This window comes from Strigops habroptila, chromosome 17 (genome assembly GCF_004027225.2).
Source record: "Strigops habroptila isolate Jane chromosome 17, bStrHab1.2.pri, whole genome shotgun sequence".
In the NCBI taxonomy this organism is placed as follows: Eukaryota; Metazoa; Chordata; class Aves; order Psittaciformes; family Psittacidae; genus Strigops; species Strigops habroptila.
In genome coordinates this window covers 4753839-4775022 of record NC_044293.2, presented here as the reverse complement: position 1 = coordinate 4775022, position 21184 = coordinate 4753839, and the positions used below count along the sequence as shown (strand labels likewise).

At 54.7% G+C, this 21184-nt stretch overlaps 2 protein-coding genes across 4 annotated transcripts; one reads left to right on the top strand and one right to left on the bottom strand.

The window, feature by feature from the left end:
* Positions 1 to 524: 524 nt before the first annotated feature.
* On the bottom strand, positions 525 to 15116 carry CCDC15 (coiled-coil domain containing 15). 3 transcript variants are annotated; one of them, XM_030505475.1, is made up of 12 exons: positions 14625 to 14686; positions 13795 to 13937; positions 12178 to 12327; positions 10909 to 11091; positions 10222 to 10326; positions 6793 to 6948; positions 5874 to 5957; positions 5547 to 5666; positions 3888 to 3991; positions 1865 to 2044; positions 1644 to 1792; positions 525 to 878 (listed from the first exon to the last, which is right to left on the bottom strand). In XM_030505475.1, exons 2-12 carry the CDS (start codon positions 13915 to 13917, stop codon positions 757 to 759), a joined length of 1476 nt encoding a protein of 491 aa, XP_030361335.1. In that variant the 5' UTR covers positions 13918 to 13937; positions 14625 to 14686; the 3' UTR covers positions 525 to 756. The 3 variants fall into 3 exon arrangements, with proteins under 3 accessions (XP_030361335.1, XP_030361334.1, XP_030361336.1); XM_030505474.1 differs by lacking the exons at positions 5874 to 5957; positions 14625 to 14686 and adding an exon at positions 14934 to 15116; XM_030505476.1 differs by lacking the exon at positions 5874 to 5957.
* HEPACAM (hepatic and glial cell adhesion molecule) lies at positions 14715 to 21023 on the top strand. The gene is made up of 8 exons (XM_030505477.1): positions 14715 to 14801; positions 15416 to 15669; positions 17330 to 17671; positions 18159 to 18440; positions 18532 to 18625; positions 19109 to 19182; positions 19270 to 19340; positions 19430 to 21023. Exons 2-8 carry the CDS (start codon positions 15597 to 15599, stop codon positions 19715 to 19717), a joined length of 1224 nt encoding a protein of 407 aa, XP_030361337.1. The 5' UTR covers positions 14715 to 14801; positions 15416 to 15596; the 3' UTR covers positions 19718 to 21023.
* Positions 21024 to 21184: the final 161 nt, after the last annotated feature.

Sequence of the window (21184 nt, the reverse complement as noted above, 5' to 3'; positions counted from 1 at the left end):
GGAGTGTGAATGATTGTCCAAGGGAGGAAGAGGAGCATCCGTTGCCCCGGTGCGTCCTGATCCCTCGGGAGTGGGGTCCCAGAGGGATAAATGGGGAGAAGGAAGCCCATGGCACGCTCGGCCGCCTGCCCTTCCTGCCGTGGTTAATATTGGAGAGGTGGCAGCGAGCAGCAGGTATGAATGATGGGTTATGGTGCAACCAAGAACATGTTACCCAACGTGGTAACATCTTTGGTCCAAAAGGATCTTGGTCCTGGCAGAGAGTCTTCACCTGGAGGTTAAATACAGATTGTTCCTAGGAAAAAGGTCCTTTCTGGAGCAAAACAGAGGCTGGTGGATGGTACTGGAGAGGTCCTTGTGTGGAAGAAAGGAAAGGAACAATAAATACCTGGCTCTGGAGCATGAGGCCACACGAGGGGAATGGAGTGGGAAGGAAGAGGTTAGAAACCCTCCTGGTTTCTAACTCTAACACATACTGACCCCAGGTGCCCCATTTCTTCTCATTTCACACTCCAAAGGAGACAAACCCTTGAAACCAGTTTATTCCCAAGCCACAATTCCAGTGCCAGCCCCTAAACTGGGCTCCTTTGCTCCAGCCCTTGTCCCACATGCATGGAGCCAAAAACCTGAGCACAAGTGGGAAGGCAAAGGGCAGAGGGACAGGCAGGAGAGGCTTCCAGCAGTCACCGGCACACATGGATGAGGACACACGTGGGGCTGTATCCATGGAGGGGACGCACACATGGAGCTCTCCCATCACAGCCGCCTCCTCGAGCGAGTGCAGAGCGTGGCCAGGCCCCGGAGCAGGAGCGTGGTCGAGGGGCTCCCATCCAGGGGGTCACAGGATGAGATGAGGGACCTCAGAGCACGGCTGTAGGCTGAGGGGAGGGACACAGAACCAGCGTGAGGACATGGGAGCAACTCTCGGGGCCCAAAACTGGGCTCAGCTTCAGCCCTTTAGCACTAAACTCAGAAGGAAGAACTGATTCCATGTAATTTCATGTGGCTGTAGTTTTCCTCAGGCTTGTTTGGATGTTCCCAAGCAGGAAGCACTATGGAAGTGTGAGCACAGGTTGAGGGAGGGGATTCTGCCCCTCTACTCTGCTCTGATGAGATCCCACTTGGAGCAACCTGCTCTAGTGGCCAGGGGTTGGAACTGGATGAGCTTTAAGGTCCTTTCCAACCCAAACCATTCCATGATTCTATGAAAGCCAAAGAATTTACACAAAGTCCCAATTTCTCTACTCCCCCCATTAGAAAACAACTCCCAGTTGCTCTGCAGGTGTTTCTCTGAGCTGTGCTCCACATCCCAGCACTCTAATGGTGAACAAAGACCATTTCCACCACCTTCAGGCATCCTCCCAGCAGAGGTTTAAGCCAAAGAGGTTTCCTGTGCCCCCAACAAGCCTGTTTTCCAGTGTTTTCCATATGGATCTATTACAGCAGCATTATTTAACACATGACTGAGGGTGCCACCAACCTCCCTGAAGGGACAGAGGAAGAAGTTGGCTGCAGAGCACTCAACTTGCACCCTCCACGCTATATTTGTAGGACCATGGAAACATGCAACCAGGCCTGATTTTCCCCCGTACAATCAGGGATCCAGGTCTAAGCACCTCCCCTCCAGAGGCAAGAGCTCCTACCTTGGTGGTTTCTGTAGAAGACACAGTTGTTGGCACAGGTATCCGGGTGGGAATCCCAGAAATCAGCCCCACAGGAGCACAGGGGGGGCAAGTCAATGTTGGAGAGTTTGATCTTCTCCCTCATCTGGGCTCTGAGAGCTTCCATGTACCTGCAAGAGGTGAAACATTCACCTTGGGAAGTAACACCCGGCTCGGTGCAGGGAAAGGGGACCTGGACATACCTCACGGACTCCTTGTCTCGCTGCTGCTTCTCCTTCACCTTCCTCACCCTCCTCTCCTCCAGTTCCAGCTGGGCCAGGCTCGCAGAGGCTGCCTCACCTGAGGAGGGTTCCTGCTGCTCAGCCACCTCCTGCATCCTCTGCTCTGCTGCCCGGCGCTGGTTCTCCTGCTTGCTCTTAATCCTGCAGGATTAAGCACACACTTGCTTAGAGCAGGAGCTTCCCCATCCCAACCTCCATTCCCTGCCCGTCGTTCTCTGGGCAACCTCCATGTCCCTCTTGTGGTGTTGCCCCAGAGCTGGACATGGGACTGCAGGGGGGTCTCCTTTCCAAACCCCCATGGAAACACCAGCTGGGAATGCTCTCCTGCCCTTGACATCCTCCTGCCTGCTGGTATTCCCCCCATCATGGACTTCTCCTTCCAGCTCCCGCCTGCATCCCATTCCCATGTGCTCCTGTTGGAAGTGCCACCTGCAGCTGCCCCAAAAGAGCTCTTCTGCCCTCCTGAAAGCAAGAGCAGTGCCTGGGCTCTAACAGCCACCAGAAAGGACCAACAGCTCCACGTCCCCACTTCTGACTTTGGGCAGCTTGGATCCCACCACAACCTGTCCGTGCACCTTCCAGGGCTGCAGAAAAGCTCTGGGTACATCAGAGAAGCTCCAAGGATCCCACATCTCTTCCGAAACAGGCATTTTTAACCAAATCTTCCTCTATTCCTCAGTTTCCCTTGCACTTACACAGCCCTTCCAGTGGAATATGGGTTGTGGAAGTCACCCACTGAGCACAAAGCATGTTCCCTTGACAAGCCCCAATTAGGAAGCACAAAGACTTTCAGCTGAAGCATCTGCCATTTCATTCCTGCAAATGCAATAACATGCCACGGGCTGCTCCCTGCCAAAAGGACTTAAAAATCAAAGATCCGGGCTGGGTAGGAGCCAAAAGTGTGATCAGATGAGACACTTTGGCTGGTGCTCCAATGGGGAGGTCAAATCCTTACATCCAGAAGGCAAACACTGAAGCCAAACTGCTCCAGACAAGTCCTAAACTCAAAAATGTCTTTTAAATGAAGAGCCTGAGCCGCAGCACCATAAATCTGCTACAGAAACAGAGGCCAAGGCCAAGTGAAGGCTTTACACTAAGCACAAAGCCACCTCTGCAGCCTGCAGCTGGGGAAGAAATGGAATATAAAAGGCTATCACCCTGCCTAGGAAATCCCTGGGGTCTCACCAGCACCCCCAGGGCAGGAAAGAGTCTCTGAAGCTCCAAGTTACACGTCAGGAATGTGGCTGGAGGGGCCATATTCTTCACCCTGGCAATTCCTCTGTGCAAAGTGGCCATGGGAATCCTGCCCCCAGTGCTCCCCCAGAACCTGCCCACTGCAGAGCTGTGGGTCAGACCCACATCCGTTTGGTTTAGAGCAAACCAGAGGGAAAACATTCCAGGTGTCATTCCTTGGTGTGAGTTTGTAGAGCTCCTCCTTAACAAACCCCTGGCAAGGGAGAAGATGATTAAAGCACCAAACCAAGTGCTGACACTTTCACACCAAGCTTTCAACTCGGGAACAAGTGCTAGTAAATCTTTATATTACACCATACACGTTTATAGCTGTGAGGGTGAAGGGTCTGACATTAAAATCCATGTAGATAAGACCAGTTTAACAACAACATGACCTCACCCCAAAGCTCTAAACCTGGACTGTAGCACTGGCTTTTGGGATCTGCTCCAAGGAGCCATGGTTTGGTGAGCTGCAACATTCCCAGCCTGATGTTTCGGCTCCCAACTCCTGCACTGGGACTCACAAAGTGGATGGAGAAGTGCTGAGGATCTCTGAAGGACTCAGCATGGCCCAAAGGTCTCTCTTAGAGGGGTTGGTCAAGTGGATCCCTCGCCAGGGTTAACAGATTGGGCACAATAAACCCAGGGATAAGTCTCCCAAGCACAGGAGACCTTTCCAGCCTTAGGAAGGGCCCTGGGATGAAGGAAGGAAGGAATACCAAAGGGCTGGAGCTCATCCACATGTAAGTACCTGGCGATTCTTTTCTGCCTCTCTTTCTGCCTCTGCTGCTCCTTCACTTGCTCGCGCTCGATGCTCATGAAGAGGCGCCTGTACCGCAGGTACTCGTCCTGCCGCTGCAGGGAAGAACAGGCACCTCTGAGGAGGAGAGCTGCGGCTCATCCCGAGTGCTGTCAGCTCCCAGCTCGGTTCTGGAGCAGACACAAACCTTGCTCCTTCCCCAGGAGAGCCTCAAACATCCCCTGCTGCACATGCCCCAGGACTTAAAAGCTGGAGACATGGTGGGAGAGGAGGACCCAAGACATCTTGGAGCATCAGAGAGCTTCGTACCAGCATCCCTCAGCCTTTGGATGGAAGCTCTGCCACCTGCTGAATTCCCACATTCCTGGGCGTAAAAGAGCTCGTTCCCATTTCAACCCACTTCACCACAGCACTACAAGCTATAGTCCAAGAGGTTTGGTTCACTGGGGACCACTGGTCCTCTGTGGTTCATGGAAAGCCTTTATCTCCAAACAAACAGGGACACAGAGCACCAAGCTGGACCTGCAGGAGAACCCCAGAGGTGGCAAAGTCACTGCTGAGACAAATACAACACCCTGCAGGAAACAACTCCCATAGTGAGCACATGAAGAGGTTCAATGTCTGGGCTTTGGCTTAACTCCTGCCCAAGTTCACACCAAAGTCCTCCCACCTGCAGTGAGCACACAGCTAGTGTGAGCTCCACGATGCCACAAAGCCTAAGTTTTCTTCAACACCACCATAAGTTTGGGGCTGGGTTTGTCCATCTCAGCAGTGAGAGCCCCACACAGCTGGAGATAAAGGAGCAGGAGAGCTCACCAGGCTGCAAGTGAACAAAGCTGGGTGGAAAAAACCCACACAGGAGAGAGTGCTGCAAAACCAGTTATCTCAGGGTGGGTCAGAGCCAGCCAGATAAAAAGCAAAGGGCAGAGGGAAGTGCTGGGGGGGAAGGAGCAGCATGAGGAGCCCCAGCTGCCATCCCAGCATCTGGAAGCCAGGTTTTGGGTCAGCTTGTTGGAGAATGCACATAAAGAACAAACATAAAACACAATTTGTCCAAAGTGCTTTTGAGTTTTGTGCTGTAAAGCTGCAAAGAAAGCCCCCAGAAGAAGAGGGAAGTGTTGCTCCTCACGTCAGAGGGAAGCAGGATTCCTTTAGGCATCCAAGATAAACATCAGCTCTCCGCATCGCCTGGATGAGCTTGAGCCACGCTGGCCACATGCAGGCAGCCAGCACCAGGCCTGTTAGGGGCTGAGATGGGAGAAAGCTTCAATTCCCAGCAGTATTCCCAACCAAGATAAAGCGGGCTTTGTTCCTTTCTCTGCTTCTGGGCATTTCTGGCAGCTTCTCTCCACCCCACAGAAAGCAACACCTTTGTTTTGCCAGGCAAAAAAGTTTCTCCTCCAGCCCTTCAGTGTCATTCAGATGCCAGGAGGAGGAGGTAATAGTTGCACTTTGTGGTCAGGATGGACCTTAAAAAGAACCTGGTAGGTTTGCCCAAGACCTGAGCTGCCATCAACAGTGACAAATTAAACCCAGCAAGATGCTCCAGACATTAAGGCTGCTCTTGAGCTGGCAACATCCCCTGGGCTCAACACCTCTGAGTCCCGAAATGAAGATGAAGCAATGAGGACATGGCTCCAGTGGACAAACCTGCTTCTTGGTTTCCTCTTGGTCTACCCCAGGCCAGAGGATGAGGGGAACACGGTGATGAGTGTGAACCCCTTGGGGTGGCTCAGGCGAGCTCGGCTCCTTCACTGGTGCATCACAGAACTGGAAGATGAGGTAAGAGAGCAGCATCAGCATCTTTCCAGTCAAAGTTTCTTCACTCAGCAATACACTTCTCACTGGAAGTGAGTCATCTACACATGGTTCCTACAGCCCTCAGCGGGGTAACCCACTGTCCTGGTTTTGGGTGGCTGCAGACAGAACACACATGGGACATCTCCATGCAGGAGCCTGAGCACTTTGTCTAAATACCTCTGAAGATATCCCTGGAGGAGGCTTCTGGTGTAGCCCAAACACGGATTCACACCTCCTCATCCTCCCAAACTTCATTATGAACTTTGTGAAGTGCAAGAAAAACAATAACACACAGAGTGATAAATACAAACACCACAAGAGCCAGGGGAATTCAACAGCCAAAACCTCAGTGTTGAACCTCCACCTCTACTCAAGATTTGTCAAGCCAGTATTTCTGCTCCTGCTTGGACTAATCACCACCCAAGGCTGGGCACAGGCGTAAAGTGTTTGTTAACTACTCCAGGTAGTCAGAGCCAAACACTCCCACGCTCAGATACTTAAGGGAAGTCGCCTTAAAACAAAAGAGGATCCAGAGAAGGGCAATAGAGCTGGTGCAGGGCCTGGAGCACAAGTGGGATGAGGGACCTGGGGGGGTTTAATCTGGAGAAGAGAAGGCTCAGGGGGGACCTTATCGCTCTCTCCAACTGCCTGACAGGAGGATGGAGCCACCTCCTGGCTCCATCCTCCCAAGGAATGAGGGATGGGACAACAGGAAACAGCCTCAAGCTGCACCAGGGGAGGTTTAGATGGAAATGAGGAACAATTCCCTCCCCAAAGGGTGCTCAGGCATTGGAACAGGCTCAGGGCAGTGCTGGAGGCACCATCCCTGGAAGGGTTCACACACCGTGTAGACAAGGCCCTCAGTGCCATGGGTTAGTGGTGGCCTTGGCACTGCTGGGGAATGGTTGGACTTGATGATCTTAGAGGTCTTTTCCACCCTGGTTGACTCTATGAGTAGCTCAGTCCTCCCAAGCAGCCAGATTCACACCACCTCTAAGGGAGGTGTCTCACCAGCTCGAGGCACAGCAATTGTCCCAGCCAGCTCCTTCCCTTCCAGCCCCTCAGACCAACTGGCCCAGCCCCGTGTGAGTCTCACCTTGTTGAACTCAATTTTGATGTAGAAGTCGTCGTCTTGCTCCGCCTGCGGTGGGGCTGTCTCCTGGCCTTGCAGTTCAGCTGGAACATCGTGTTGTCCTGCCAGCAGCAGCTCCTCACCCTCATCTCCTGCAGGCACCTCGCAAGAGTCTGGTTTCTGGAGGAGAAAGGTGTAAACATGGAATTCAAATGTGGCTGCTGTGGTGCTGAGGGCAAATCCAGCACCCTTGGATAAGGAGTAGCTTTAACCTGAGGGCGCTTGTTGTGTAGAGTCAGTTGAGATCTGGCCCAACGTGCTCCAGCATCCCCCCAGGGCACGAGAGGCAGAAGATGTGAATTTGGCAGGTGCCAACATTCCCACCAAATGCAGAACCAGAGGGACAGACGTGTGGGGTGAAGGAGAGACAAGGAAAAGACCTCTCCAGGCGCTGTTCCCCAAGCACAAGGCGCTGGGGGATGGTGGGATCTCTGCAGTGACACTCAGCACACTCCTTCAGATGGTAAGTGGGCTGGCTCCTGGGTGACAATTAGCAATATTTTGAGAGGCAGCAGATTGTTTCCTACAAACTAAGAAATCCAAATGCCAGAAGCAAGCCTGGAGCCAGGAATGTGGTTTCTCTTCCCCTGCTTTGCTGTCCCTTCAGCAGTTGTGACAGAAACACAACGCAGAAGGGCTGCTTTGGTGATGACAAGGGAATGGAGAGGAATATTATTGCTTTCTAAGGATGCTCTGAAACCCCAAAGGCAGAAGGAAAAGAAACTGTGGCAAAAGCACCAACTTTAGGGAAAGAGAATTTGGGTGCTGTCACACTGGGGACCTACAGCCATCTAAAAGGCAAAGACTTGGTGAACAGGATCATTTGAAAGCCTCCCTGGACAGGTCATTTCCCTGTGATTAGCATCTAGGTATCTGCTTGGGAAAGCAGGGAAGAAACTCTTTGGATGTTTTTGACCTGAGAAAAACATCTCTGGGAGACAGGAAGAGTCATGATTTTGGGAATGGGGATTATTCATCATGGGGAATGCAATTCTTCAGAGGGAAGAAGGGAAAAAGAAGGCAAATAGGAGTGAAGGAGAAGTAATATTCCCTTTAAAGTGAGCAAATGCAACATACCTGGGCAGCCAAACAGCACAGTGTGGATGGACAACCCTGGCAAAGCCCCACGTTCTTTCTGTGTCCATGATCCATGGGAGCAGGAAGGATCAGAGGTCAGAGCATCAGGGGTCAGAGAAGGAATCACACAGGAGACAACACAAGCATGTGGGGATAGAAAACCAAAAGCAGTGCCAGAAAGGCCAGAGCTCCAAGTGAAACAGGAGGGATGAAGGTAACAAGGCAGGCTTTAGGAAGAGAGACTAAAGGACAGGCTACTCCAGAAGGACAGGTATTAGAGGACACCACCACCAACAGTGGTTTATGCTTCTGGGCATCAGTGCTCAGCCCAAGGCTTGCTCTGGGATAAAGGCAGCAGCAAGAAAAAAGCTTGGATTATTCCTGGGAAGAAAGTCAGATTCTTCCTTGCTGAGGTTTGAAGCAGGCAGGAGCTGCCCTGCCAGGAGAGGCAGAGAAGCTGCCAACAGCTTCCACCACCCCAAAATCTGGGGAGGTCCAGGTTATCAGAAAAGGGCACAGTAAGAGTCTATCTTCAAATAAAGGAAGGGGAAAGGAGATGTTAAAGAGAAGATTTTAGCCCGTCTCATGGAAAACCAAGAGGAAATCACCTTGCAAACAGCCTGTAAGCTGCCAGAAAACAAGATAAGCAGCAAGCAGCATAAATCTGTCCAGAGCAAGTCATGTCTAGCTGGTTTGAATCTCTCCTGCAACAGAAGAGAGAGGCCCCAGGCAACGTGCACCAGGAGACATCCTGGTTTTAACCCAGCTTTTGTCATGGCCTGATTTAAACTTGTGTGAAGAGATACCCATTAGATAAAACTCTTGTATGGAAGGGGCAATAATGATTAAAAACACTCCCCTGGTTCAGTCTCAGGAGTTCAGTGCCCAAAAACCAGAGTAAGAACAAGGTGGGCTCAGCTTGATACTTCATTACTGGCCTGGGTGATGGAAGAAAGCAGCATCTTGACCCCACCAAGCCACTTGCCTTGCAGCTGCAGAAGGATTTGAGAGCAGGCTAAACATGCTTGGGCTCAAACGAAGGAAATCAGCTGGAACATACAGCACCAGGAAATCCAAGGACAACAAAAGCAAAGGACAAAGCAGTGCACTCCAGCAGCAGTTACAGGCTGGTTAAGTGCAGGGCAGCCTTTTGCATGTGAAGAGAAGGGAACAAGCTGCTGTCCCTCCTCGAGAACCTTCAAAAGACTCAGGTTGGCAGCAGAGCTTTTTCTTCTCTGCTCTCTTGCTTCTGTAACCCTCTGGCCTGCAAAAGCAGCTGCATTATTTATGTGAGGCTTTAGTGCTGCTAACAGTGTAGTCATGAATCACTTCACCTTGCTGAATGCACTCAGGACTCAAAGAGAAGGTACCTGTAGGGTCAGAAAGAGCTAACAAAGGTTTGAGGCCCCTAATTAGGCTGTTTCTATAACTCCTGATGGCAAAGCTAACTTCCTCGAACACAAACCCAACAGCACACAGAGGAGGAAGAGCCAGACCAGCCCTTATATAAAAGGTATTTTATGGATAACAGCCAGCCAAGATGTACTTCACCTTTGCTGAACCCGAGAGAGATGGGAATGAAGAATTGCAAGACAGGCAGGAAACCAGCTCGGGAGGAGGCAGGGAGACAAAATACCAGGTTGGGTCACTGCTGGTGTTCTGCAGGATGGACAAAGGACATGGGTTTAAGAAAAGTCTTGACACAGAAAGCAGGGCAATAGCTGCCCCACAAAGCTGCTCCAGAGAGCTGGAGTGACAAAAGCAGGTCGAAATTCAAGGGAATAAAAGGTGAGGCCCTTGGGAGTGACCTCCTTACGTGGCTCCTCTGCACGGCTTCGAGGAAAGCAGATGCTTGCCAACAATCCTCTACCAGAAGCCAGCCCTGGGTGAGGAAAACCTCCAGCTCTTTGCCACCCCCACGAAACGAGGGATTGGTGCAAGGGAAGGAGCTGTTGAGGTTTGCTGAAGGAATAAAGGCACCTCAGGGGAGGGCTGAGCAGCACATTCCTCCCAGACACCCAGATCACAATCTCAGCCTTTAAGAAGTGTTCTTTGAATTCTTGTTTCCTGGCTTCTCCCTCCTCAAAGTCTCTGCAAACAGAGACGTCTTCACCCACATCATCCTGCTGCCTTCTCAGCAGGAACAGTGGGGACAGAGCCCTCAGGCCACTGAAATCCATGTGCTGAGCATCACAAAAGCCCAGTTTGTTTCATTCCTGCTGGAGAAACTCACTGAATCATGCCTTGGATTTGTTAATCAGAGGCAGAGCTTCATAGGATCCTTCCTCTTACCCACCCCAGGCACCTCTCACTCACCTCCTGCCTCCAGACCCCACCAGGGAGTTCCAGGGGACCTGCTCCTTGGGGTACAGTCTTGCAGGCTGCCAGCCTGTGCCGAACACGCTTCATGGTTTTGCTCAGCTGTGTTAGGAGGGAAGGGGAAGGCAAGAGACAAGAAGTTGTCACCAACTGCTTTCTGTGAGGGCTACCCCAAGAAGTTCAGCTGCAATGAAGACATCTCCCAATGTGCCCTGCTCCAGCCGAAGGGCTTCATTAAGGGATAAAAGCTCAACACACGATGAGCTTCACAAATATCCATCAGGGAACATACAATGCACTGAAATCCCAGCCCAGGCAAGGTAAAGGGCTTGGTTCCACATCCTCTGCTCCCAAACCACTTTGCTGTGATGCCAGAAGCCCCAAATTCCCAATTGTCCCAGCCAGTGTCCAGCCAGAAGTGATTCTCCACACCCCAAGTGGTGCTTCGACTGGACCTCGGTGGACACACTTTATGAAATGCCAGATGCAGCAGAAGCATCACTATTGGAAAGCTTTAAGCAGTCCCAAAGGCAGGTTTTCCAAGATCCCACATTCCTGGTCTGCAGGAGAGCAGCTGCAATGAGGTGGCACCACCTAGTGCCACCTTTGCAACACAACTCAGCACCAAGTCCCTGCGCGGGGAGGGAGAATTCACTGCATCCATAGAATCATGGAATCTCTCACCTCGGCAGCGTGCTGCTGGAATGGCTCATCCTGCTCCCCTTGCCATGGCACCGGGATGGCACGAGGAGCACTGGGAATGCCGATGGTGGATGTGGGATGGCTCCGAAAGAGGCACGTGTTCATCCTGGTCCAGGGCAGCGTGGAGCCCGAGTACTGCACAGCCACACTGCTCTCCCGCTCTGCCTGCGGGACACAGCTATGGGTAATGGGACACAACCTTCACCAGGAGGGTGCTGAGGCCCTGGCTCCAGGGAGACCTTGGAGCAGCTTCCTAAAGGGCTACAAGAAACCTGGAGAGGGGCTTCGGACAAGGGATGTAGGGGCAGGCCAAGGGGAATGGCTTTAACCTGCCAGAGGGGAGATTGAGATGAGCTCTGAGGCAGAAGCTCTTCCCTGTGAGGGTGCTGAGGCGCTGGCACAGGGTGCCCAGAGAAGCTGTGGCTGCCCCATCCCTGGCAGTGCTCAAGGCCAGGTTGGACACAGGGGCTTGGAGCAACCTGCTCTAGTGGAAGGTGTCCCTGCCCGTGGCAGGGGTTGGAGCTGGGTGAGCTTTAAGGTCCCTTCCAACCCAAACCATTCCATGATAACACGCTGCGTGGGAACTGCTGCCTCAGTTTGGTGGCATTTCTTGGGAATGCCATCACACTCTGGAGGGGTTTCAGTTTGGAGGAGTGCAAGAGGAGTGACGTGAGGACATCCTCGCTCAACCACGTTCCCAAGCCATGGAAACAGCCCAAACCCCCCAGGGATGGCCCAAACCATGGACATTCCAGTGCATTCCCTCTTGCTCCGCAGTCACTTTCTGGCAGGTCTCCCTGGCAGTTGCTTAAGAGTAGAAAGGATTAAATATATTCACAGCATCATCTAAACCAAGCCCATGGAGGAAAATGGGAATGTGGAGACAGCATGGAAGTGCTATGTGTCTGCCCTGAAGAAGGGAATAGCAGGAATAAGCTGCTTTAAGTGGAACCAGGAGACATCCACGTCCTCCACAGCTCTGGCTATAGTTTAACTCCATGCCCAGGGCACCAGGGCTCTGCTCTGCTGCTCCCAGCAGAAGCAGTGACCTTTCTGCAGGGAGGCAAAGGCCTCAAAGCCCCCTGAGCAGCAGAGCTTGCCAGTGTCACACTGACCTCGCTCAAGGGGACACTGCTTGTGGCCACTCGTTTCCCATTGCTTCTCATGAACACCTCAACCTGAGGTCTGATGGGTTTTTCCCCCCTAATTCCAGTGTTCCCCCTGGCAAGGCAGGGCTGGAGCTGTACTTACTGCTTCACAGGACCTCTGCAGCTGCAGCTTCCTCCTCATCCTGACCTGCTGGTTCACCCTCTGCTTCACCTCGCCCTGGAATCGCCTCAGCCTGGCCGCCTTCTGCTGCTGCTGCTCCTTCAGCTCCTCCTCCACCTGAAAGGCTGCAGCCTGTAAGAGGTGAGAGCAGATTTCCCAGGATTTTTGCTCCTATTCCATCTTCCCTCCCTGCGCCTGCAGCCAGAAGCAGCACCCCAATGTCTGCCTTCAAAATCTCTGCTTGGAGAACATCTCTTGGGTTATGATGAGCTCGGATTGAGCCCAGCTGGGCAGGTACAGAGTGTGACCCCTCCTGCTTCAACACACAGAGGTGACAGCCTCATCCAGCAACTCCCAGCATCAGTGGAAGGATGCTCAGATATCCAAAGCCCGGATCCAAAAGGAGCAGGCCAGCCTCTGATCCCATTAATGCTGGAAGCGTGTCAGGGAAGCAGAGCAGAGGCTCGGAAGTGAAGGATTAAAGGCAATGACCTAAGGAAAAACCAAGCACTTGTGTTATTTTCCCAGGTTCCCACTTGAAGCCATGCCCAGGAATTCTGTGGATACCACCACGGCTTAAGGAAAACCAGCGTCTGAAGGGATGGAGAAGAAGGGGGAATCTGAAATCAGCTTGGGGTTGGATGGTCCCCACATCCCGCTGCCTGCCAGGAACACAACCAGCACTGCAGCAGAGCAGTTGTGTGGAACATGGAGTGGATTCATTCCCATTTATCATCCCAAGCTTTCAGGATTTAAATGACAAGGGAGAAACAAATCATCTCCGAAGGACAGGAGCTTGTGGAACGGTTTGACATTAATTACAGGGGACTGAACTCACCGGCCTGGATTTAATGCACTTTTAGTCCTCATGTGATAACCCTCAAAGCAGAAATCCCTGAGATCAGCACCAATAAAGATGTTCTGGAGTGTTTCTAACAGGGCAGGGGCTGGCTCCAGCCTCAACTGCCTTTTCCTTTTAAATGGGATGAAATCTCATTCACCAACATCCTTTGTGGATGAATGGGAAAGCAAAGAGAATGGCTCCAGGGAGGGGACAGGTCGCAGCCAGGAGGGGCACAGGCACCTCAAATGCAAAGCTGTAAGCATGGAATTCCAAACCTGGCACTGATCAATCACGGAGCAGCCAGGAAGAGTGAGGAAAACTCATGGAAGGGGGGGCACAAACCTGCTGTGCTGCCAGTGAAAGCTGGTAACAGGTTGAAAATGCACAGATCCAGCTAAAATTAGTGCAGAGAGCACAGCGTGGATAAGTAGGGAAGCAGCAGCAGGCGAGGGGAGCACCGGCTGGATCCCACCTCACTGGTGGTTAAGCCCAAGGTGTTACTGAACCAAACCCCAGCTTATCCGAGGGGAATCAACTCAGGTTGATGCTGAGGGCTTGTGTGAAGGGGCCACCAGGCGACAGGGACATCGTGGTGGCTTCTCACCCCCCTAAAAGTCACTAAAATCCATTCATTCTTCCCTAGAGCCGCGCTCTGGCTGCCTTCAGCGGGAGGAAACCCTCACTTGCAGCTCCAATGGGGGGTTCAGTGGCACAATGGGGGGTTGAGGGCCCCCGGGACCCCCAGCAGCACTCACAAAGGCCAAGCTCTGCTCCGGGCCCGCCGGGGCACTCTCCACCCAGGCACCCACAGGGGCCACGCTGGGGTTCCTCTGGGCCAGCACCCGGCAGCTCCGATTCTTCCAGGGCGACGGCGGCATCCCGGGATCCTGGCTGGCACCTGGGAAAGGGGCTATGGGGTGAGTGTGGCCCCCCACAGCCCCTGCACCTCCATCTCCCCACCCCTATGACCCCCCATAGCACGCCATAGCCCTCCTGCCCCCACACCATCTCTCACCCCTACCACCCCCCACAGCACCCCATAGCCCAACCCCTGCACTCCCACTCCCTATAGCACCCCATAGCCCAACCCCTGCACCCCCATAGCACCCCACAGCCCAATCTCTGCACCCCCACTCCCCATAGCACCCCACAGCCTCCAACCCCTGCACCCCCTCTCCACATAGCACCCCATAGTCCAACCCCTGCACCCCCATTCTCACCCCACCACCCTCCAATAGCACCCCATAGCACAACCCCTGCACCCCCACTCCCCATAGCAGCCCATAGTCCAACGCCTGCACCCCATTCCCCACCCCTACCACTCCCCCCCATAGCACCCCATAGCCTCCAACCCCTGCACCCCCACCCCCTATACCCCAACCCCTGCACCCTCATTCCCACCCCACCGCCCCCCATAGCCCCCAACCCCATCTCCCAGGCCCCATTAGGCCGCACCAGGCCCCTTTCCTCACTGCCCCCCATCCCCTCACCCCTGGGGCACCCCAAAACCCCCCTCCCCACCCTCCGGGCACCCCCCATAGCGCTCCCCTCACCCCAAATTCACCGACCCCCCCCCATCACCAACCGCCGCTTCCGCCTCAGCCGCCGCTTTGAATCCCGGCGCCACTTCCGCCCCCCGGGCCCCGCCCACAGCTCCCGCCCCAACAAGGTCCGGAGGTCGCGGGTTCGCGTCCCGCCGCGGACACACAAGGGGAAGGGTGCGGGGGGGGTGTCCCCACCACAGCACCCCAAAAACAACCCGGTGAGCATCCCTGACCCCCACCAGAGCATTCCCCTGAACCCCTCCTAGAATTCCGCCGGCCCTCCCAAAATATCCCTATAGTTTCCCCCCTGAGCATCCCTGAACCCCTTCCTGAGCATCCCTGAATCCCACCAGAGCATTCCCAAGACCTCCTCCAAAATATCCCTGTATTCCTCGAGGGGCTGGAGGCTGATCCCTCGTCACTGGGGTGATGAGCTTGGCAGGTCTCGGGGGGGTGGGAAGCGGCTCTGGGCATCCTGCCCTGTATTCCGGCTGCCCTATTCAGTGATGCCCGGGGAACGGCACTAATTGGCACCGGAGCTGGAATGAAGCCTGGATGCAACCACAGCTTCACTTTAAAGCCTGGGAAGAGGAAAAGAGGGAAGGGGGAACCCCGCTGGGAGAGGGGGGTTCATCCAGTTTTGTGGAATGACCCCCCAAATATAATCCTCAATGCTCAGAGCCTTAAATCCCACGGGATTATCCACAGCGGGGATGGCAAACTTTAACCAGGCTCAATGGGGTGATGCCCCCGACATTGAGAATCTTCCTGGGAGTGGGAAAACATGGAATTAGGGGGGAAAACCTGCAAACCTGAGTGTTTTCCCCCAAAGAAATGTCAGCTCGAGGCCGCCGGGGAGGCGAAATCCACCAGGACACAGGGCTCTATTGAGAAGGGCAAGAACAACAACAAAAAAAGAAGGGAAAAAAAAGACTTTATCCGGGCGGAACGCCAGGCCGGGAGCTCCGCGGGACGTGCCCGGAGTTGGGAAGCGGAGGGATTCGGGGGGCGAAATGTGGGGAGCGCCGGCCGCCCCGCGGGGCCACCCCGGTCCCCCCTGCTTGCTGCTCCTGGCTCTGCACACAGGTAGGGGCTTTTCCCGTTTTCCCATGGGTTTTCCCCATTTTCCCATGGTTTTTCCCTGTTTTAACACGGTTTTCCCCATTTTGCCTTGCGTTTGGGGGGTATCCGGATGCAGGATGCTGGCGGGGGGGTGATGAGGGTGGTGGTACTCGATGAAGGGGGGATTGGGAGGGGTTGCTGAGCTGTTGAGCATCCCGTCTGCTTGGGAAAGGGGGAAAAGAAGGGGGAATTTTTAGGGGAATAAAAACTGGGAAAAACACTTTTCCAGAGCCAAACAGGTCCTGCTGGGGGGTGGATCCACCCCACCCTCCCCCCCAAGATTCTTCCCAGTTTTTCATCTTCCCCAAACCCCCTTTTTCCCTTGTTTTTTTCAGCATTCCCAATTCTATTTTCTTCTGCATCCCTCCGCTTTCCCCAAAAGCCCATTTCTCATCCCGTTTCCAGCTCTGCTCCCCAGCCCGCTGCAACCTCCATCTTTTATTCCCTAAAAACCCACCTTTGGGGTCCAATGAGTCCCAAACTGCCCCATCCCACATCTGGAAATGCAGAATATCACCCACAACAATTTTGCACCATTTTAGCATAGTTTGGACCCAAAATCAGCCCTGGAGAAGCCCCATTTCCCTGCGGATGAACCAAGGGAATTTTCCAAAGCCACTTTTCCATGCTGCCAGCTCGGATTGACACCCTAAAAAAACACCAGGACCCTCCAAAATGGGCTTTTTCTGCAAGAAATAGGGATTTGTTTGACAAAACAGGGAAAATGAGGAGTTTTGGTGGGTTTTTTCAGTCAGAAAAGGTGAGAGATCACCATCCCTAAGCCAGGAATGCTGTAGGAAATGGGAATATTGCCTGATTTGTTAATTAACTCCCAAATTCATTACCAGGAGCAGGGAAAAAATAGCAATTGCCTTTAAAAAGGGGGAGAAATGGTTAAAAAGCAGCAATTTTGGGGGTGCAAGGATGCACTAAAAGCTGTTTCCCATCCCAGGCCTGGGTTTTCCCTATGGATGTTCCCTATTTTTTTGGGTTGGGGCATGTTTTCGGGGCCAAGCTGGGAAGAACGGACGGACGAACGCTGCATACCAATAGATCCCATGACTTTCCAGTCTTGTTTAAAGCCTTTCTTGCTCCGGCTTCGCTCTTCCCAGCTGCTTTTCCCATTCTTTTCCCTCCTTCTCTCTTCAATATGGAGTTTGTTCACCGTCGCATGACAGCATCCTGATGGGAGTCATGGATGGGACCCCTGGGCTGGGAACTGGGGGGATCAGGATACGGATTTTTAGGGAAAAAGGCTGTTTTGTGGGCTCATCCTCCAAAATAACCATGTTTCCCCTCTTCTTCCGTACCTTTTTCCCCTTAAAACCAACCCCATGATGCAGTTTGGCATCTTTGGGTGGATTTGGCTGCACCAGAGCATCCAACGGAGCAGGGAATGGGATAAAAATTCCCCCCCATCTTCAATTTTTGGGATGATTTCCAAAGCATCCCATTAACCTGAGTGCGGGAAGTCTCCTCCCACCCATCCCACATCTCCTCAAGGTGTTGGTTGACCTAATACACCTTGAGGGCACCCAGCACCATGTTTGGGATGGGATTCCCTGTTTCCCTATGGGCTCTGAGGAGCCGGATTGGGCACCCCATTGTCTCTCCCCACCCCAAGGTCTGCTGGCGGGGGTGAACATCACCAGCCCCGCGGCGCTGGTGCGCGGCACGGCGGGCAAAGCGGCGCTGCTCTCGGTGCGCTACGCCAGCGCCAGCGCCGACAAGCCCGTGGTCAAGTGGCAGCTGAAGCGCGACAAACCCGTCACCGTCGTGCAGTCCATCGGCACCGAGATCATCGGCAACCTACGGCCCGACTACCGGGATCGCATCCGGGTGCTGGAGAACGGCTCCCTCCTCATCAGCCCCTTGCAGTTGTCTGATGAAGGGGCTTACGAGGTGGAGGTGTCCATCACCGACGACACCTTCACCGGCGAGAAGACCATCAACCTCACTGTGGACAGTAAGAGCAAGAAGGATGTCCAGTGGAGGTTGGGTTCTCCATGGGGTGTCTTCCCTGATCACTTTTGGGGAGGGTTTTCTCCAACTGGGAGGCTCAATCACCCCATCTCCAACTGGGAGGTTCAACCACCCCATCTCCAACTGGGAGGTGGCTTTCGGGGTTCAACCACACTGTGTAGCCAAACTATATCCTCAGTGGTGTTTTGATGTCCTCCTTCCCATCCCCTGGGCCCGTGTGTCCTCTGAGACATGGTGTCACCATGGTTTCACCCACACCCCAACCACTTTTGGGAAGGGCTTTCCCCGATTAGGAGGTTCAACCACCCTATCTCCAACTGGGAGGTGGCTTTTGGGTTCAACCACACTGTGTAGCCAAGCTATACCCTCAGTGGTGTTTTGATGTCCCCCTTCCCATCCCCTGGGCCCATGCATCCCCTGAGACATGATGGGGTTGGACCCATCCCCATGGTTCCCCTGCTCGCCCACAGTCCCCATCTCGAAGCCGCAAGTGCTGGTGGCCTCCTCAACGGTGCTGGAGCTCAGTGAGTTCTTCACCCTCAACTGCTCCCACGAGAACGGCACCAAGCCCACCTACACCTGGCTGAAGGATGGGCGGCCGCTGAGCAACGACTCCCGCCTGCTCCTCTCCCCTGACCAGAAGATCCTCACCATCACCCGCGTCCTCATGGCCGATGACGATGTCTACAGCTGCCTGGTGGAGAACCCCATCAGCCACGGCCGCAGCGTCCCTGTGAAGATCACTGTCTACCGTAAGCCGCCTGCGCCCCTGGGGATGGACATCTCTTGGAGATGCTCCCAGCTAAAATCCAAGGGGGGTTGTCCCCCCATTGCTCTCCCCAGGCCGGAGCTCCCTCTACATCATCCTCTCCACGGGCGGCATCTTCCTCCTCGTCACCCTGGTGACTGTTTGTGCCTGCTGGAAGCCCTCCAAGAAGTACGGCTGGGGGGACACGGGAGCCGAAGGGGTTCCTCTTCTCCTGCCCCATCCTGTCCCATCCCATCTTGTCCCATCCCATCCTGTCTCATCTCTTCCCGTCCTATCTTGTCCTGTCCTATCAAATCACATCGCATCACATCTCATCCCATCGCATCCCGTCCCATCCTGTCCCATCCTGACTTGACCTACCCCATCCCATCTTATCTTGTCCCATCTTACTACATCCTATTTAGTCTCATCTCATCCCATCCCGTCCTGCACTGACCCATTTATCCTGTCCTGTGCCATTCCATCCCACCTCATTTTGCCAGGTCTTGTCTCATTCCATCTCATTCCATCCCATTCCATCCCATCCCATCCCATCCAACCCCAACTTATCCCATCCCATCTCTCCCTCATGGCACCACTATCCCCTTCCCCAGCAACCCCACCTCTGCCCCACTGCAGTGCCGGCGCTGCCCTTTCCTTCCCCTTCCCTAGGGAGAAGCGACAAGCGGAGACACAACCAGCTTCCGAATACACCGAGCAGGACGAGGAGCGCCTGAAGCATGAGGGTGAGTGCTGGTGGTAACCAACACTGGGTAACCAACACAACACCGTGATAACCAACACCGTGATAACCAACACCGTGCCCCCAACAGCTGAGACCATCCCACGGAGCGCTGAGCACGAGCGCAAGAATCCAGTGGCCTTGTACATCCTCAAGGACAAGGTGAGTGGCTGGTGGCGTGCCGGTGGCGTGTCGGTGGCATGATGGACCCGGTGCACTTCACACGCTCGCCTACCCTTGTCTTTTGGCAGGACTCTCCGGAGGCAGAGGAGGACTCGGCGCCGGAGCCCCGCGGCGCGGTGGAAGCGGGTTACCCCAGCTCTCCGGTGCCGGCGGCCGGCCGCTCGCCGGGCCCGGTGGGTCGCTCGACGCGGCGCTACCATCGCTCCCCGGCGCGCTCACCCGCCTCGACGCGCACGCACCGCTCCCCGCCGGGGTCCCCCGCGCGGTCCCGCGGCGCCCCGCGGCTCCTGCGCACCGCCGGCGTCCACGTCATCCGGGAGCAGGAGGAGGCCAACGCCGTGGAGATCAGCGCCTGAGCAGGGGGGACACGTGTGTGCCTGCGGTGGCACCGGGCGAGCGGGGACACCGGGCACCGGCCGGCTCGGCGTAAAGTCACTAATTTGCTATTGATCCCACCCGGAGCTCCCCTCTTCCGTCCCCTCTCTTCCTGGGGCGCCGCTTTCATGGCTTTCCCGCCGGGATGAGCGCGTGGGGAGCGGGAGGGAGGGAGCGTGTGTGCTGTGCATGGAGAGAACATGCAAGAGGCCATGTATGGAGCATGCACGGAGCACAGTGTGCGCACGCTGCGCCGGAAGAGCGAGCGTGGAGCGTGCAGAGAGAACATGCGTGGAGCATGAACAGGGGCACATACAGAGCGTGCAGAGAGAACATGTATGAAGCATGTGCAAGGGCACGTATGGAGCATGCACAAGAGCATGCATGGAGGGCGCAGAGAGAGCATGCATGGGACATGCAGGAGGGCATGAATGGAGCATGCGCAAAAGCACACATGGAGCGTGCAAGAGGACATGGATAGAACATGCATAGGGCATGCACAGAGAGTGCAGAGGTATCATGCAGGGAGCATGCAGAAAGCGTGCACAAAGCAAACAGCACGTGCATGGAGCGTGCAAGCGGGCATGTGCACAACAGAGAGGGTGCAGAGAGAGCATGTATGCAGTAAGCATGCACGGGGCGTGCAAGAGAGAGCATGAGGGGCACATAGAACATGCACAGAGCTTGCAGCCAAAACTGCATGGACCATGTGGAGAGCATGCACATGGAGAACACGGCTGAAGCATGCATGGAGCATGCATGGAGCGTGCAGAGAGTACATGGAGAGAGCGTGTGGGGACAGCGTGCATGCCATGATCACAGAGAGCACACACAGCGTGCAGGGAGCGTGACAAGACAACATACATGAAGGGGTATACACATGGAGCACACGAGGAGAGCACGCGTGCAGCATCACATGGGGTGCGCGCAGAGCACGCAGCAAGAGTGCAGGGGCATGCACAGAGCATGTGAAAGAGCTGGCATGACGCGTGTACCGAGCACACACGAGCACACGAGGAGCATGCACACAGCACGCCGAGCGAGCACACGTGTACCCGGCGTGTGCAGGAGCACGCGTGCACACGCCACAGCACACACGGTGCACGCAGGCAGCCTAAACGGGGGGGTCCCTCCTCTCCCGTCGCGTCTCCCCCTCCCAGGCCTTCCCGGGATATAGGTTTAGGATGGAAATCACGGAGCAGCTGGCCCCGGGGTGCCCGGGTGGGTGCTGGGGCACCCTGGGGTGCTTGGGGTGCGCTACTAACCAATAAACTAAACATAGTGCCTGGCCCATGGTGGCACCCTGGGGTGTCTTTGTGGGACAGGGTGCACCCTGGGGTGAGTGTCAGAGGGGGGTGACAGCTGAGAGCGGAAGAGCTCAGCGCCCCCAAAGCTGAGCTTGGGACGGTTCATTCTGGTCCCTACTGATGGTTCCTCCAGCTGAGAGC